The 17,514-nt window shown below is 33.3% G+C and overlaps 1 protein-coding gene across 1 annotated transcript in view; it reads left to right on the top strand.

The window, feature by feature from the left end:
- LOC133576605 (chemokine XC receptor 1-like) overlaps nucleotides 1-1,712 on the top strand; it is a 3,469-nt gene extending 1,757 nt beyond the window's left edge. Inside the window, exon 2 of the mRNA XM_061929968.1 lies at nucleotides 628-1,712. Coding sequence (XP_061785952.1) covers nucleotides 633-1,712 — 1,080 coding nt within the window. The 5' untranslated portion in view covers nucleotides 628-632. The remainder of the gene's footprint in view (nucleotides 1-627) is intronic.
- The last annotated feature ends 15,802 nt before the right edge of the window (nucleotides 1,713-17,514 follow it).

Below are 17,514 nucleotides of genomic sequence, written 5' to 3'. Positions count from 1 at the left end.
TGCAACTTCAAATGCCGGACGAAGTTGGAAGTTGTTGCCTCTCCATCAGTCATTTTGGAACCGCATGTGTTGCATACTGCAAACCGTTTTGTGTTGACCACCTCGTAATTTTTATACCCAAACAAAATTATTTTAGGTATCATTTTTTGTTCACTGGCGTGTGGTTTGGACATGTCTTCTTCGTTGGTTGTCCTGCATTTTGATTGGATGAATGCTGTGTGATGAAAACAAAGTAGATCTAATTCGATTGGCTGTTGTACTGAGAGCACACCAGCTGACACACGCAACGCTGATAGACAAGTACACAATGAAAAATACGGAGCGCTCCCGAATAACTTTTTCATCTTTGGGTTTTGGGGAAAGTAGCAAGTCATGTCAAGTCATGTCAATTCAAAAGGCTCAAGTCCAAGTGAAGTCACAAGTCATTGATGTTAAAGTCTAAGTCGAGTTGCAAGTCTTTTTACATTTTGTCAAGTCGAGTCTAAAGTCATCAAATTCATGACTCGAGTCTGACTCGAGTCCAAGTCATGTGACTCGAGTCCACACCTCTGATGATAACCACAGAAGCAACTAAAATGAAGTTGTCTTTTTTTCCATGTGTGTGTGATTTCTTCCTCATCATCACAGTAGACATGCCTGCAACAGAGGAGTTGACCAGCTTCCCAGCAACTACCTGGACATATGATGACTATCACGAATATGACGATGATGAGTACGACAGTTTCTACGTGGATGAAAAGTGTAACGCCACAGGCCTGGTGCACTTTGGAGAGATCAGCAGTCCCATCTTCTTCTCAGCGACGCTGGTCCTCAGCCTGCTGGGCAACATCCTGGTCACGGTGATCCTGCTCAAGTACGAGAACATCAAAACCCTCACCAACGCCTTTATCTTCAACCTGGCCGTGTCGGACCTCCTCTTCGCCGCTGCGTTGCCCTTCTGGGCCTACTACCACGTGTTCGGCTGGACTTTAGGGGAGACCGCGTGCAAGGTGGTGAGCTTTGTGTTCGACGTGGGCTTCTACAGCAGCGGCCTGCTCCTCATCGCCATGACGGTCCAGCGTTACGCGGCCGTGTTGAACCCTCTCTCAGGATTGGTGTCTGCCGCAGGTGCCTGCAGTCTGCGAGCCTCCGCGCTCATTTGGATTCTTAGCATCTTGGTTGCCACCCCTGCTTTCATTTTCTCCAAAGTCGTAGTCCAAGACGGACTGGGCGAATGCGTGTACGGGGATTCTTACGGCAGCCTGTGGAGAATCTACCAGCAAAACCTGCTTTTTCTCCTCATCTCGGGTGTGTTCATCTTTTGCTATTCTCAAATCTTGTGCCGACTGCTGCGTCCTTCCTCCCAAAGACGCAGAAACAGAACCTTGAAGCTCATTTTTGCGCTCTTGCTGGTCTTCTTCGTAGGATGGGCTCCTTACAACGTCACGCTCTTCCTTAGATCTTTGCACTTTTGGCCAGAAACGGCCGTCAACTTCACGACTTTAGCGGAAAGATGCGTAGGACGCAATTTGCTGGGTTACGCCTTCCAGGTCAGCAGGCTTTTGGCCTTCTCGCACTGCTGCCTCAACCCCGTCTTCTACGTTTTGGTGGGCTCCAAGTACAAAAACCACCTGAAGAGAATGATGGGGAGCCATCGCCACGGCAACATAAGCAGTCGACAGAGCCGCTATACGATCACATCGCTGTCGAGCGGGGAGGAGCTCTATCTCTAAGTCTTGGCGTGTCCAAAGTGCATGACCGGCCCCAAACTCAGGTTTTTTTTAGCCAAATTTTTTGCCAAATTTGCCGAACTTTTTTGCCAAATGTATTATAAAACTTTTTTAAATTCTATTAAATTTAAATAATTTGTTTTACCAAATTTATTATAAAACTTTGAAGTAGTGCTGTCACTTAGAGATTGATGAGTGTAGATTTCAAAGTGCATGACCGGCCCCAAACTCAGGGCTTTCCTTTGCCAAATTTTTTGCCAAATTTGCCAAAAAAATTTTTGCCAAATTTGCCAAATATTTTGCCAAATTTGCCAAATTTTTTGCCAAATTTATTATAAAACTTTTTTGAATTTTATTAAATTTAAATAGAAGAATTTGCCAAATTTTGGGCCAAATTTATTATAAAACTTTGAAGTAGTGTTGTCACTTAGAGATTGATGAGTGTAGCTTTCAAAGTGCATGACCGGCCCCAAACTCAGGGTTTTTTTTAGCTAAATTTGTTGCCAAGTTTGCCAAATTTTTTGCCAAATTTATTATAAAACTTTTTTTAAATTCGATTAAATTCTATTAAATTTAAATAAAAAATGTTGCCAAATTTTTTGCCAAATTTATTATAAAACTTTGAAGTAGTGTTGTCGCTTAGAGATTGATGAGTGTAGATTTCCAAGTGCATGACCGGCCCCAAACTCAGGTTTTTTTTAGCTAAATTGTTTGCCAAGTTTGCCAAATTTTTTGCCAAATTTATTATAAAACCGTGAAGTAGTGTTGTCACTTAGAGATTGATGAGTGTAGATTTCAAAGTGCATGACCGGCCCCAAACTCAGGGCTTTTTTTTTGCCAAATTTTTTGCCAAATTTGCCCCAAAAAAAATGGCCAAATTTGCCAATTTTTTTGCCAAATTTGGCAAATTTTTTGCCAAATTTATTATAAAACTTTTTTGAATTTTATTAAATTTAAATAGAAGAATTTGCCAAATTTTTGGCCAAATTTATTATAAAACTTTGAAGTAGTGTTGTCACTTAGAGATTGATGAGTGTAGATTTCAAAGTGCATGACCGGCCCCAAACTCAGGGTTTTTTTAGCTAAATTTTTTGCCAAGTTTGCCAAATTTTTTGCCAAATTTATTATAAAACTTTTTTTAAATTCGATTAAATTCTATTAAATTTAAATAAAAAATGTTGCCAAATTTTTAGCCAAATTTATTATAAAACTTTGAAGTAGTGTTGTCACTTAGAGAAGGATGAGTGTAGATTTCAAAGTGCATGACCGGCCCTAAACTCAGGGTTTTTTTAGCCAATTGTTTTGCCAAATTTGCCAAATTGTTTGCCAAAATTATTATAATTTTTTTTTAATTCTATTAAATTCTATAAAATTAAAAAAAAAAAAAAAGCCACATTTATTATAAAACTTTGAAGTAGTGTTGTCACTTAGAGATTGATGAGTGTAGATTTCAAAGTGCATGACCGGCCCCAAACTCAGGGGTTTTTTAGCCAAATTTGCCAAATCGTTTGCCAAAATTATTATAAAACATTTTTAAATTATATTAAATTCTATAAAATAAAAGAAATAAAAAATTGCCAAATTTTTAGCCAAATTTATTATAAAACTTTGAAGTAGTGTTGTCACTTAGAGATTGATGAGTATAGATTTCAAAGTGCATGACTGGCCCCAATCTCAGGCGGTTTTAGCCAAATGTTTTGCCAAATTTGCCAAATGTTTTGCCTTTGAAGTAGTGTTGTCACTTAGAGATTGATGAGTGTAGATTTCAAAGTGCATGAACTCAGGGTTTTTTTTGCTACATTTTTGGCCAAATTTGCCAAATTTATTGCCAAATGTATTATAAAACTTTGAAGTAGTGTTGTCACTTAGAGATTGGTGAGTGTAGATTTCAAAGGGCATGACCGGCCCCAAACTCAGGGTTTTTTTAGCCAAATTTTTTGCCAAATTTATTATAAAACTTTTAAAAATTATATTAAATTCTATTAAATTAAATTTTTTTTAAAAAGCCAAATTTGTGGCCAAATTTTTAGCCACATTTTTTGCCAAATTTATTATAAAACTTTGAAGTCGTGTTGTCACTTAGAGATTGATGAGTGTAGATTTCACAGTGCATGACCGGCCCCAAACTCAGGGGCTTTTTAGCCAAATTTTTTGCCAAATTTATTATAAAACTTTTAAAAATTCTATTAAATTCTATTAAATTAAAAAAAATTAAAAAAACCTGCTTTTTCTCCTCATCTCGGGTGTGTTCATCTTTTGCTATTCTCAAATCTTGTGCCGACTGCTGCGTCCTTCCTCCCAAAGACGCAGAAACAGAACCTTGAAGCTCATTTTCGCGCTCCTGCTGGTCTTCTTCGTAGGATGGGCTCCTTACAACGTCACGCTCTTCCTTAGATCTTTGCACTTTTGGCCAGAAACGGCCGTCAACTTCACGACTTTAGCGGAAAGATGCGTAGGACGCAATTTGCTGGGTTACGCCTTCCAGGTCAGCAGGCTTTTGGCCTTCTCGCACTGCTGCCTCAACCCCGTCTTCTACGTTTTGGTGGGCTCCAAGTACAAAAACCACCTGAAGAGAATGATGGGGAGCCATCGCCACGGCAACATAAGCAGTCGACAGAGCCGCTATACGATCACATCGCTGTCGAGCGGGGAGGAGCTCTATCTCTAAGTCTTGGCGTGTCCAAAGTGCATGACCGGCCCCAAACTCAGGTTTTTTTTAGCCAAATTTTTTGCCAAATTTGCCGAACTTTTTTGCCAAATGTATTATAAAACTTTTTTAAATTCTATTAAATTTAAATAATTTGTTTTACCAAATTTATTATAAAACTTTGAAGTAGTGCTGTCACTTAGAGATTGATGAGTGTAGATTTCAAAGTGCATGACCGGCCCCAAACTCAGGGCTTTCCTTTGCCAAATTTTTTGCCAAATTTGCCAAAAAAATTTTTGCCAAATTTGCCAAATATTTTGCCAAATTTGCCAAATTTTTTGCCAAATTTATTATAAAACTTTTTTGAATTTTATTAAATTTAAATAGAAGAATTTGCCAAATTTTGGGCCAAATTTATTATAAAACTTTGAAGTAGTGTTGTCACTTAGAGATTGATGAGTGTAGCTTTCAAAGTGCATGACCGGCCCCAAACTCAGGGTTTTTTTTAGCTAAATTTGTTGCCAAGTTTGCCAAATTTTTTGCCAAATTTATTATAAAACTTTTTTTAAATTCGATTAAATTCTATTAAATTTAAATAAAAAATGTTGCCAAATTTTTTGCCAAATTTATTATAAAACTTTGAAGTAGTGTTGTCGCTTAGAGATTGATGAGTGTAGATTTCCAAGTGCATGACCGGCCCCAAACTCAGGTTTTTTTTAGCTAAATTGTTTGCCAAGTTTGCCAAATTTTTTGCCAAATTTATTATAAAACCGTGAAGTAGTGTTGTCACTTAGAGATTGATGAGTGTAGATTTCAAAGTGCATGACCGGCCCCAAACTCAGGGCTTTTTTTTTGCCAAATTTTTTGCCAAATTTGCCCCAAAAAAAATGGCCAAATTTGCCAATTTTTTTGCCAAATTTGGCAAATTTTTTGCCAAATTTATTATAAAACTTTTTTGAATTTTATTAAATTTAAATAGAAGAATTTGCCAAATTTTTGGCCAAATTTATTATAAAACTTTGAAGTAGTGTTGTCACTTAGAGATTGATGAGTGTAGATTTCAAAGTGCATGACCGGCCCCAAACTCAGGGTTTTTTTAGCTAAATTTTTTGCCAAGTTTGCCAAATTTTTTGCCAAATTTATTATAAAACTTTTTTTAAATTCGATTAAATTCTATTAAATTTAAATAAAAAATGTTGCCAAATTTTTAGCCAAATTTATTATAAAACTTTGAAGTAGTGTTGTCACTTAGAGAAGGATGAGTGTAGATTTCAAAGTGCATGACCGGCCCTAAACTCAGGGTTTTTTTAGCCAATTGTTTTGCCAAATTTGCCAAATTGTTTGCCAAAATTATTATAATTTTTTTTTAATTCTATTAAATTCTATAAAATTAAAAAAAAAAAAAAAAGCCACATTTATTATAAAACTTTGAAGTAGTGTTGTCACTTAGAGATTGATGAGTGTAGATTTCAAAGTGCATGACCGGCCCCAAACTCAGGGGTTTTTTAGCCAAATTTGCCAAATCGTTTGCCAAAATTATTATAAAACATTTTTAAATTATATTAAATTCTATAAAATAAAAGAAATAAAAAATTGCCAAATTTTTAGCCAAATTTATTATAAAACTTTGAAGTAGTGTTGTCACTTAGAGATTGATGAGTATAGATTTCAAAGTGCATGACTGGCCCCAATCTCAGGCGGTTTTAGCCAAATGTTTTGCCAAATTTGCCAAATGTTTTGCCTTTGAAGTAGTGTTGTCACTTAGAGATTGATGAGTGTAGATTTCAAAGTGCATGAACTCAGGGTTTTTTTTGCTACATTTTTGGCCAAATTTGCCAAATTTATTGCCAAATGTATTATAAAACTTTGAAGTAGTGTTGTCACTTAGAGATTGGTGAGTGTAGATTTCAAAGGGCATGACCGGCCCCAAACTCAGGGTTTTTTTAGCCAAATTTTTTGCCAAATTTATTATAAAACTTTTAAAAATTATATTAAATTCTATTAAATTAAATTTTTTTTAAAAAGCCAAATTTGTGGCCAAATTTTTAGCCACATTTTTTGCCAAATTTATTATAAAACTTTGAAGTCGTGTTGTCACTTAGAGATTGATGAGTGTAGATTTCACAGTGCATGACCGGCCCCAAACTCAGGGGCTTTTTAGCCAAATTTTTTGCCAAATTTATTATAAAACTTTTAAAAATTCTATTAAATTCTATTAAATTAAAAAAAATTAAAAAAACCTGCTTTTTCTCCTCATCTCGGGTGTGTTCATCTTTTGCTATTCTCAAATCTTGTGCCGACTGCTGCGTCCTTCCTCCCAAAGACGCAGAAACAGAACCTTGAAGCTCATTTTCGCGCTCCTGCTGGTCTTCTTCGTAGGATGGGCTCCTTACAACGTCACGCTCTTCCTTAGATCTTTGCACTTTTGGCCAGAAACGGCCGTCAACTTCACGACTTTAGCGGAAAGATGCGTAGGACGCAATTTGCTGGGTTACGCCTTCCAGGTCAGCAGGCTTTTGGCCTTCTCGCACTGCTGCCTCAACCCCGTCTTCTACGTTTTGGTGGGCTCCAAGTACAAAAACCACCTGAAGAGAATGATGGGGAGCCATCGCCACGGCAACATAAGCAGTCGACAGAGCCGCTATACGATCACATCGCTGTCGAGCGGGGAGGAGCTCTATCTCTAAGTCTTGGCGTGTCCAAAGTGCATGACCGGCCCCTAACTCAGGTTTTTTGTAGCCATATATTTTGCCAAATTTGCCAAATTTTTTGCCAAATTTGCCGAACTTTTTTGCCAAATTTATTATAAAACTTTTTTAAATTCTATTAAATTTAAATAATTTGTTTTACCAAATTTATTATAAAACTTTGAAGTAGTGCTGTCACTTAGAGATTGATGAGTGTAGATTTCAAAGTGCATGACCGGCCCCAAACTCAGGGCTTTTTTTTGCCAAATTTTTTGCCAAATTTGCCAAAAAAAATTGCCAAATTTGCCAATTTTTTTGCCAAATTTGGCAAATTTTTTGCCAAATTTATTATAAAACTTTTTTGAATTTTATTAAATTTAAATAGAAGAATTTGCCAAATTTTTGGCCAAATTTATTATAAAACTTTGAATTAGTGTTGTCACTTAGAGATTGATGAGTGTAGCTTTCAAAGTGCATGACCGGCCCCAAACTCAGGGTTTTTTTTAGCTAAATTTGTTGCCAAGTTTGCCAAATTTTTGGCCAAATTTATTATAAAACTTTTTTTAAATTCGATTAAATTCTATTAAATTTAAATAAAAAATGTTGCCAAATTTTTTGCCAAATTTATTATAAAACTTTGAAGTAGTGTTGTCACTTAGAGATTGATGAGTGTAGATTTCAAAGTGCATGACCGGCCCCAAACTCAGGGGCTTTTTAGCCAAATTTTTTGCCAAATTTATTATAAAACTTTTAAAAATTCTATTAAATTCTATTAAATTAAAAAAAATTAAAAAAACCTGCTTTTTCTCCTCATCTCGGGTGTGTTCATCTTTTGCTATTCTCAAATCTTGTGCCGACTGCTGCGTCCTTCCTCCCAAAGACGCAGAAACAGAACCTTGAAGCTCATTTTCGCGCTCCTGCTGGTCTTCTTCGTAGGATGGGCTCCTTACGTCACGCTCTTCCTTAGATCTTTGCACTTTTGGCCAGAAACGGCCGTCAACTTCACGACTTTAGCGGAAAGATGCGTAGGACGCAATTTGCTGGGTTACGCCTTCCAGGTCAGCAGGCTTTTGGCCTTCTCGCACTGCTGCCTCAACCCCGTCTTCTACGTTTTGGTGGGCTCCAAGTACAAAAACCACCTGAAGAGAATGATGGGGAGCCATCGCCACGGCAACATAAGCAGTCGACAGAGCCGCTATACGATCACATCGCTGTCGAGCGGGGAGGAGCTCTATCTCTAAGTCTTGGCGTGTCCAAAGTGCATGACCGGCCCCAAACTCAGGTTTTTTGTAGCCAAATATTTTGCCAAATTTGCCCAATTTTTTGCCAAATTTGCCAAACTTTTTTGCCAAATTTATTATAAAACTTTTTTAAATTCTATTAAATTTAAATAATTTGTTTTACCAAATTTATTATAAAACTTTGAAGTAGTGTTGTCACTTAGAGATTGATGAGTGTAGATTTCAAAATGCATGACCGGCCCCAAACTCAGGGCTTTTTTTGGTCAAATTTTTGGCCAAATTTGCCCAAAAAAATTGCCAAATTTGCCAATTTTTTTGCCAAATTTGCCAATTTTTTTTGCCAAATTTATTATAAAACTTTTTTGAATTTTATTAAATTTAAATAGAAGAATTTGCCAAATTTTTGGCCAAATTTATTATAAAACTTTGAAGTAGTGTTGTCACTTAGAGATTGATGAGTGTAGCTTTCAAAGTGCATGACCGGCCCCAAACTCAGGGTTTTTTTAGCTAAATTTTTTGCCAAGTTTGCCAAATTTTTTGCCAAATTTATTATAAAACTTTTTTGAATTTTATTAAATTTAAATAGAAGAATTTGCCAAATTTTTTGCCAAATTTATTATAAAACTTTGAAGTAGTGTTGTCACTTAGAGATAGATGAGTGTAGATTTCACAGTGCATGACCGGCCCCAAACTCAGGGTTTTTTTAGCCAAATTTTTTGCCAAATTTATTATAAAACTTTTAAAAATTCTATTAAATTCTATTAAATTAAAAAAATAAAAAAAAGTCAAATTTGTGGCCAAATTTTTTGCCAAATTTTTTGCCAAATTTATTATCAAACTTTGAAGTCGTATTGTCAGTTAGAGATTGATGAGTGTAGATTTCACAGTGCATGACCGGCCCCAAACTCAGGGTTTTTTAGCCAAATTTTTTGCCAAATTTATTATAAAACTTTTAAAAATTCTATTAAATTATATTAAATTAAAAAAACCTGCTTTTTCTCCTCATCTCGGGTGTGTTCATCTTTTGCTATTCTCAAATCTTGTGCCGACTGCTGCGTCCTTCCTCCCAAAGACGCAGAAACAGAACCTTGAAGCTCATTTTCGCGCTCTTGCTGGTCTTCTTCGTAGGATGGGCTCCTTACAACGTCACGCTCTTCCTTAGATCTTTGCACTTTTGGCCAGAAACGGCCGTCAACTTCACGACTTTAGCGGAAAGATGCGTAGGACGCAATTTGCTGGGTTACGCCTTCCAGGTCAGCAGGCTTTTGGCCTTCTCGCACTGCTGCCTCAACCCCGTCTTCTACGTTTTGGTGGGCTCCAAGTACAAAAACCACCTGAAGAGAATGATGGGGAGCCATCGCCACGGCAACATAAGCAGTCGACAGAGCCGCTATACGATCACATCGCTGTCGAGCGGGGAGGAGCTCTTTCTCTAAGTCTTGGCGTGTCCAAAGTGCATGACCGGCCCCAAACTCAGGTTTTTTGTAGCCATATATTTTGCCAAATTTGCCAAATTTTTTGCCAAATTTGCCGAACTTTTTTGCCAAATTTATTATAAAACTTTTTTAAATTCTATTAAATTTAAATAATTTGTTTTACCAAATTTATTATAAAACTTTGAAGTAGTGCTGTCACTTAGAGATTGATGAGTGTAGATTTCAAAGTGCATGACCGGCCCCAAACTCAAGGCTTTTTTTGCCAAATTTTTTGCCAAATTTGCCAATTTTTTTTGCCAAATTTATTATAAAACTTTTTTGAATTTTATTAAATTTAAATAGAAGAATTTGCCAAATTTTTGGCCAAATTTATTATAAAACTTTGAAGTAGTGTTGTCACTTAGAGATTGATGAGTGTAGATTTCAAAGTGCATGACCGGCCCCAAACTCAGGGTTTTTTTAGCTAAATTTTTTGCCAAGTTTGCCAAATTTTTTGCCAAATTTATTATAAAACTTTTTTAAAATTCGATTAAATTCTATTAAATTTAAATAAAAAATGTTGCCAAATTTTTTGCCAAATTTATTATAAAACTTTGAAGTAGTGTTGTCACTTAGAGATTGATGAGTGTAGATTTCCAAGTGCATGACCGGCCCCAAAATGAAGGTTTTTTAGCCATTTTTTTGGCCAAATTTGCCAAATTTTTTGCCAAATTTATTATAAAACTTTTTGAAATTCTATTAAATTATATTAAAATTTTTAAAAAATTGCCAAATTTTTAGCCAAATTTATTATAAAACTTTGAAGTAGTGTTGTCACTTAGAGATTGATGAGTATAGATTTCAAAGTGCATGACCGGCCCCGATCTCAGGGGGTTTTAGCCAAATTTTTTGCCAAATTTGCCAAATTTTTTGCCAAATTTATTATAAAACTTTTTTAAATTCCATTAAATTCTATTTAATTTAAATAAAAAAAATTGCCAATTTTTTTGCCAAATTTATTATAAAACTTTGAAGTAGTGTTGTCACTTAGAGATTGATGAGTGTAGATTTCAAAGTGCATGACCGGCCCCAAACTCAGGGCTTTTTTTTGCCAAATTTTTTGCCAAATTTGCCAAATTTTTTGCCAAATTTATTATAAAACTTTTTTGAATTTTATTAAATTTAAATAGAAGAATTTGCCAAATTTGTGGCCAAATTTATTATAAAACTTTGAAGTAGTGTTGTCACTTAGAGATTGATGAGTGTAGATTTCAAAGTGCATGACCGGCCCCAAACTCAGGGTTTTTTTTAGCTAAATTTGTTGCCAAGTTTGCCAAATTTTTGGCCAAATTTATTATAAAACTTTTTTTAAATTCGATTAAATTCTATTACATTTTTTTAAAAATTGCCAAATTTTTAGCCACATCTTTAGCCAAATTTATTATAAAACTTTGAAGTAGAGTTGTCACTTAGAGATTGATGAGTGTAGATTTCAAAGTGCATGAACTCAGGGTTTTTTTTGCTAAATTTTTGGCCAAATTTGCCAAATTTATTGCCAAATGTATTATAAAACTTTGAAGTAGTGTTGTCACTTAGAGATTGGTGAGTGTAGATTTCAAAGGGCATGACCGGCCCCAAACTCAGGGTTTTTTTAGCCAAATATTTTGCCAAATTTATTATAAAACTTTTAAAAATTCTTTTAAATTCTATTAAATAAAAAAAATAAAAAAAGCCAAATTCGTGGCCAAATTTTTAGCCACATTTTTTGCCAAATTTATTATAAAACTTTGAAGTAGTGTTGTCACTTAGAGATTGATGAGTGTAGATTTCACAGTGCATGACCGGCCCCAAACTCAGGGTTTTTTAGCCAAATTTTTGGCCAAATTTATTATAAAACTTTTAAAAATTCTATTAAAGTCTATTAAATTTAAAAAAAAAAAAAAAAAAAGCCAAATTTTTGGCCAAATTCTTAGCCAAATTTTTTGCCAAATTTATTATAAAACTTTAAAGTAGTGTTGTCACTTAGAGATTGATGAGTGTAGATTTCAAAGTGCATGACCGGCCCCAAACTCAGGGTTTTTTTAGCTAAATTTTTTGCCAAGTTTGCCAAATTTTTTGCCAAATTTATTATAAAACTTTTTTTTAAATTCGATTAAATTCTATTAAATTTAAATAAAAAATGTTGCCAAATCTTTTGCCAAATTTATTATAAAACTTTGAAGTAGTGTTGTCACTTAGAGATTGATGAGTGTAGATTTCCAAGTGCATGACCGGCCCCAAACTGAAGGTTTTTTAGCCATTTTTTTTGCCAAATTTGCCAAATTTTTTGCCAAATTTATTATAAAACTTTTTTAAATTCTATTAAATTATATTAAAAAAAATTTTAAATTGCCAAATTTTTAGCCACATTTTTAGCCAAATTTATTATAAAACTTTGAAGTAGTGTTGTCACTTAGAGATTGATGAGTATAGATTTCAAAGTGCATGACCAGCGCCAATCTCAGGGGGTTTTAGCCAATTTTTTTGCCAAATTTGCCAAATTTTTTGCCAAATTTATTATAAAACTTTTTTAAATTCTATTTAATTTAAATAAAAAAAATTGCCAATTTTTTTGCCAAATTTATTATAAAACTTTGAAGTAGTGTTGTCACTTAGAGATTGATGAGTGTAGAGTTCACAGTGCATGACCGGCCCCAAACTCAGGGTTTTTTTAGCTAAATTTTTTGCCAAATTTGCCAAATTTTTTGCCAAATTTATTATAAAACTTTTTAAAAATTCGATTAAATTCTATTAAATTTAAATAAAAAACGTTGCCAAATGTTTTGCCTAATTTTTAGCCAGATTTATTATAAAACTTTGAAGTAGTGTTGTCACTTAGAGATTGATGAGCGTAGATTTCAAAGTGCATGACCGGCCCCAAACTCAGGGGTTTTTTAGCCAAATTTTTTGCCAAATTTATTATAAAACTTTTAAAAATTCTATTAAATTCTATTAAATAAAAATAAAAATTGCCAAATTTTTAGCCAAATTTATTATAAAACTTTGAAGTAGTGTTGTCATTTAGAGATTGATGAGTGTAGATATCAAAGTGCATGACCGGCCCCAAACTCAGGGCTTTTTTTTGCCAATTTCTTTGCCAATTTTTTTTGCCAAATTTGCCAAATTTTTTGCCAAATTTATTATAAAACGTTTTTGAATTTTATTAAATTTAAATAATTTGTTTTACCAAATTTATTATAAAACTTTGAAGTAGTGCTGTCACTTAGAGATTGATGAGTGTAGATTTCAAAGTGCATGGCCGGCCCCAAACTCAGGGCTTTTTTTGCCAATTTTTTTGCCAATTTTTTTGGCCAAATTTGCCAAATTTATTATAAAACTTTTTTGAATTTTATTAAATTTAAATAGAAGAATTTGCCAAATTTTTGGCCAAATTTATTATAAAACTTTGAAGTAGTGTTGTCACTTAGAGATTGATGAGTGTAGATTACAAAGTGCATGACCGGCCCCAAACTCAGGGTTTTTTTAGCTAAATTTTGCCAAATTTTTTGCCAAATTTATTATAAAACTTTTAAAAATTCTATTAAATTCTATGAAAAAAAAAAAAAAATGGACACATTTTTTGTCAAATTTTTAGCCACATTTTTAGCCAAATTTATTATAAAACTTTGAAGTCGTGTTGTCACTTAGAGATTGATGAGTGTAGATTTCAAAGTGCATGACCGGCCCCAAACTCAAGAGTTTTTTAGCCAATTGTTTTGCCAAATTTGCCAAATTTTTGGCCAAATTTATTATAAAAATGTTTTAAATTCTATTAAATTCTATTAAATTAAAATACATTTTTTTTGCCAATTTTTTTTTATAAAACTTTGAAGTAGTGTTGTCACTTAGGCATTGATGAGTGTAGATTCCAAAGTGCATGACCAGCCCCAAACTCAGTTTTTTTTTTTGCCAAATTTATTATAAAACTTTGAAGTAGTGTTGTCACTTAGAGATTGATGAGTGTAGATTTCAAAGTGCATGACCGGTCCCAAACTCAGGGTTTTTTTAGCCAAATTGTTTGCCAAATTTTTTGCCAATTTTATTATAAAGCTTTTAAAAATTATATTAAATTCTATTAAATTTAAAAAAAAAATTGACAAATTTTTAGCCAAATTTTTAGCCACATTTTTTTGCCAAATTTATTATAAAACTTTGAAGTAGTGTTGTCACTTAGAGATTGATGAGTGTAGATTTCAAAGTGCATGACCGGCCCCAAACTCAAGAGTTTTTTAGCCAATTGTTTTGCCAAATTTGCCAAATTTATGGCCAAATTTATTATAAAAATGTTTTAAATTCTATTAAATTCTATTAAATTAAAATAAAAAAATTTGCCAAATTTATTATAAAACTTTGAAGTAGTGTTGTCACTTAGAGATTGATGAGTGTAGATTCCAAAGTGCATGACTGGCCCCAATCTCAGGCGGTTTTAGCCAAATGTTTTGCCAAATTTGCCAAATGTTTTGCCTTTGAAGTAGTGTTGTCACTTAGAGATTGATGAGTGTAGATTTCAAAGTGCATGAACTCAGGTTTTTTTTTGCCAAATTGTTTGCCAAATTTGCCAAATTTGTTGCCAAATGTATTATACAACTTTTTAAAATTCTATTAAATTCTATTAAATTAAAAAAAAATGTTTGCCAAATTTTTAGCCAAATTTTTTGCCAAATTTTCTGCCAAATTTATTATAAAACTTTGAAGTAGTGTTGTCACTTAGAGATTGATGAGTGTAGATTTCAAAGTGCATGACCGGCCCCAAACTCAGGGGTTTTTTAGCCAAATTTTTTGCCAAATTTATTATAAAGCTTTTAAAAATTCTATTAAATTCTATTAAATAAAAAAAAAAAATTGACACATTTTTTGCCACATTTTTAGCCACATTTTTTGCCAAATTTATTATAAAACTTTGAAGTAGTGTTGTCACTTAGAGATTGATGAGTGTAGATTTCAAAGTGCATGACTGGCCCCAAACTCAAGAGTTTTTTAGCCAATTGTTTTGCCAAATTTGCCAAATTTTTGGCCAAATTTATTATAAAAATGTTTTAAATGCTATTAAATTCTATTAAATTAAAATACATTTTTTTGCCAATTTTTTTTTTTAAAACTTTGAAGTAGTGTTGTCACTTAGAGATTGATGAGTGTAGATTTCAAAGTGCATGACCGGCCCCAAACTCAGGTTTTTTTTTGCCAAATTCTTTGCCAAATTTATTATAAAACTTTTAAAAATTCTATTAAATTCTATTAAATAAAAAAAAAAAATTGACAAATTTTTTGCCAAATTTTTAGCCACATTTCTTTGCCAAATTTATTATAAAACTTTGAAGTAGTGTTGTCACTTAGAGATTGATGAGTGTAGATTTCAAAGTGCATGACCGGCCCCAAACTCAAGAGTTTTTTAGCCAATTGTTTTGCCAAATTTGCCAAATTTATGGCCAAATTTATTATAAAAATGTTTTAAATTCTATTAAATTCTATTAAATTAAAATAAAAAAATTTGCCAAATTTATTATAAAACTTTGAAGTAGTGTTGTCACTTAGAGATTGATGAGTGTAGATTTCAAAGTGCATGACTGGCCCCAATCTCAGGGTTTTTTTAGCCAAATTTTTGGCCAAATTTTTTGCCAAATTTATTATAAAACTTTTTAAAATTCTATTAAATCCTATTAAATTAAAAAAAAAAAAAAATTGCCAAATTTTTTGCCAAATCTTTAGCCACATTTTTTTGCCAAATTTATATTAAAACTTTGAAGTAGTGTTGTCACTTAGAGATTGATGAGTGTAGATTCCAAAGTGCATGACCAGCCCCAATCTCAGGTTTTTTTTTGCCAAATTTATTATAAAACTTTGAAGTAGTGTTGTCCCGATACCAATATTTCAATACTTTTCTGTACTTTTCGAAATAAAGCGGACCACAAAAAATGTCATTATTGGCTTTATTTTAACAAAAAAAATCTTACGGTCCATTAAACATATGTTTATTATTGCAAGTTTGTCCTTAAATAAAATAGTGCACATACTAGACAACTTGTCTTTTAGTAGTAAGTAAGAAAACAAAGACTGACATAAGCAGTTCTATTATTTTGTCAAAATTATTCATGAATTATTAATCTACTTGTTCATTTACTGTTAATATCTGCTTACTTTATCTCTTAACATGTTCTATCTACACTTCTGTTCAAATGTAATAATCACTTATTCACAATATACTCCATAAGTAATCACAATAAAAATAAATAAATAATAATGAGTGAAGTAAGTTATATTTCATATGGTGAGATAAATAATATTATGTAGAAAATGAATGGATGGATGAAATAAATTGAGAATGTTTATCATGGTTCTTCTTCTTTGTACTTTGTGAACACTTTAAGTGTGAAGAGTTTCTTGAAGTGGATCATATTAGTACATTGTTTATTAATCCATTCCATCATTTAATTCCACTTACAGATATGCTGAAGGTTCTAAGTGTTTTACGTGCATACAAACGTTTTACATTACATTTTTCTCTGAGGTTATATTTCTCCTCTTTTGTTGAGAAGAATTGTTGTATATTCTTGGCTGGCAGGTTTTAGTTTGCTTTGTGTATCATTTTAGATGTTTGCAAATTCACTATGTGGTGGAATTTCAGTATTTTTGATTCAATAAATAAAGTTGATTTAATGTTATTGGGGGGGGGGGGGAAATAAGCCTCAAGGCAATGCGTCTTTGCTGCAGTTTTCTGAAAAAGCCTCTGCAAACTCAAAAACAATCCCAAAATTATCTTGGAGGGACTGTGAGCAATAATGTAATGATGTTTCTTTTTACTTTCTTTTTATTCATTTGTATTTCTTTCGTGACGTTGATCATTATTTTGTATCAGTATGTCAATGTCATGGCACTGCTTGTTGCATTTGAGTACATACATGTCGGTACAAACCTGTGTTATAGTACATACATGTCGGTACAAACCTGTGTTATTGTCATGTCTGTGTAATCATGTTTTGTTTTAAATCATGTTTTGTTTAGTTATAGGACTCTTTAGTTTCTGTCTTTTCACTCCCTTGTCTTGTTTCCATGATTACCCCATTAGTTTCACCTGTTCCACGTTTGGACTCATTGTGCACTCTTGATTGTCACCACAGCAACCCATTAGTTTTCACCTGTCACATCACGCACCTGTTTCACGTCTTGAGTCACGCACCTGTTTTCGTTAATCATGTCTGTAGTATTTAAGTTCATTGTTTTCAGTTTGTCTTTCTGACGACCTCACCACATTTATGCTCTGTCCATTCTTTCCATGTCCATTCTTCATGCATCTATTTTTGTCCAAGCCAAGTAAGTTTTTGTTCCATGTTTATAGTCTTTTTGGTTTCATAGTTTGTTCTCCGCCATTGTGCGTGTTTTTCGTTTGTACTTTTTTGCTATAGTCTTTTGGTTTCATAGTTTATTCTCCGCCACTGTGCGCGCTTTTCGTTTTTTTGATATATTTAAATAAATCATGTACCTTCATTCCCGTCTCGCCCGTGCCAACTTTCCGTTGCATCCCGGAAAAGCTAACACCCAAGATCAAGTCACGACAGTTATAGTACATACATGTCGATACAAACCTGTGTTATAGTACATACATGTCGGTACAAACCTGTGTTATAGTACATTTATGTCGATACAAACCTGTGTTATAGTACATACATGTCGGTACAAACCTGTTATAGTACATACATGTCGGTACAAACCTGTTATAGTACATACATGTCGATACAAACCTGTGTTATAGTACTTACATGTCAGTACAAACCTGTTATA

This window comes from Nerophis lumbriciformis, linkage group LG03 (assembly GCF_033978685.3).
Source record: "Nerophis lumbriciformis linkage group LG03, RoL_Nlum_v2.1, whole genome shotgun sequence".
Lineage (NCBI taxonomy): Eukaryota > Metazoa > Chordata > Actinopteri > Syngnathiformes > Syngnathidae > Nerophis > Nerophis lumbriciformis.
Note: the sequence above shows the minus strand (reverse complement) of the source record. Positions and strands in the feature narration are given on the sequence as shown.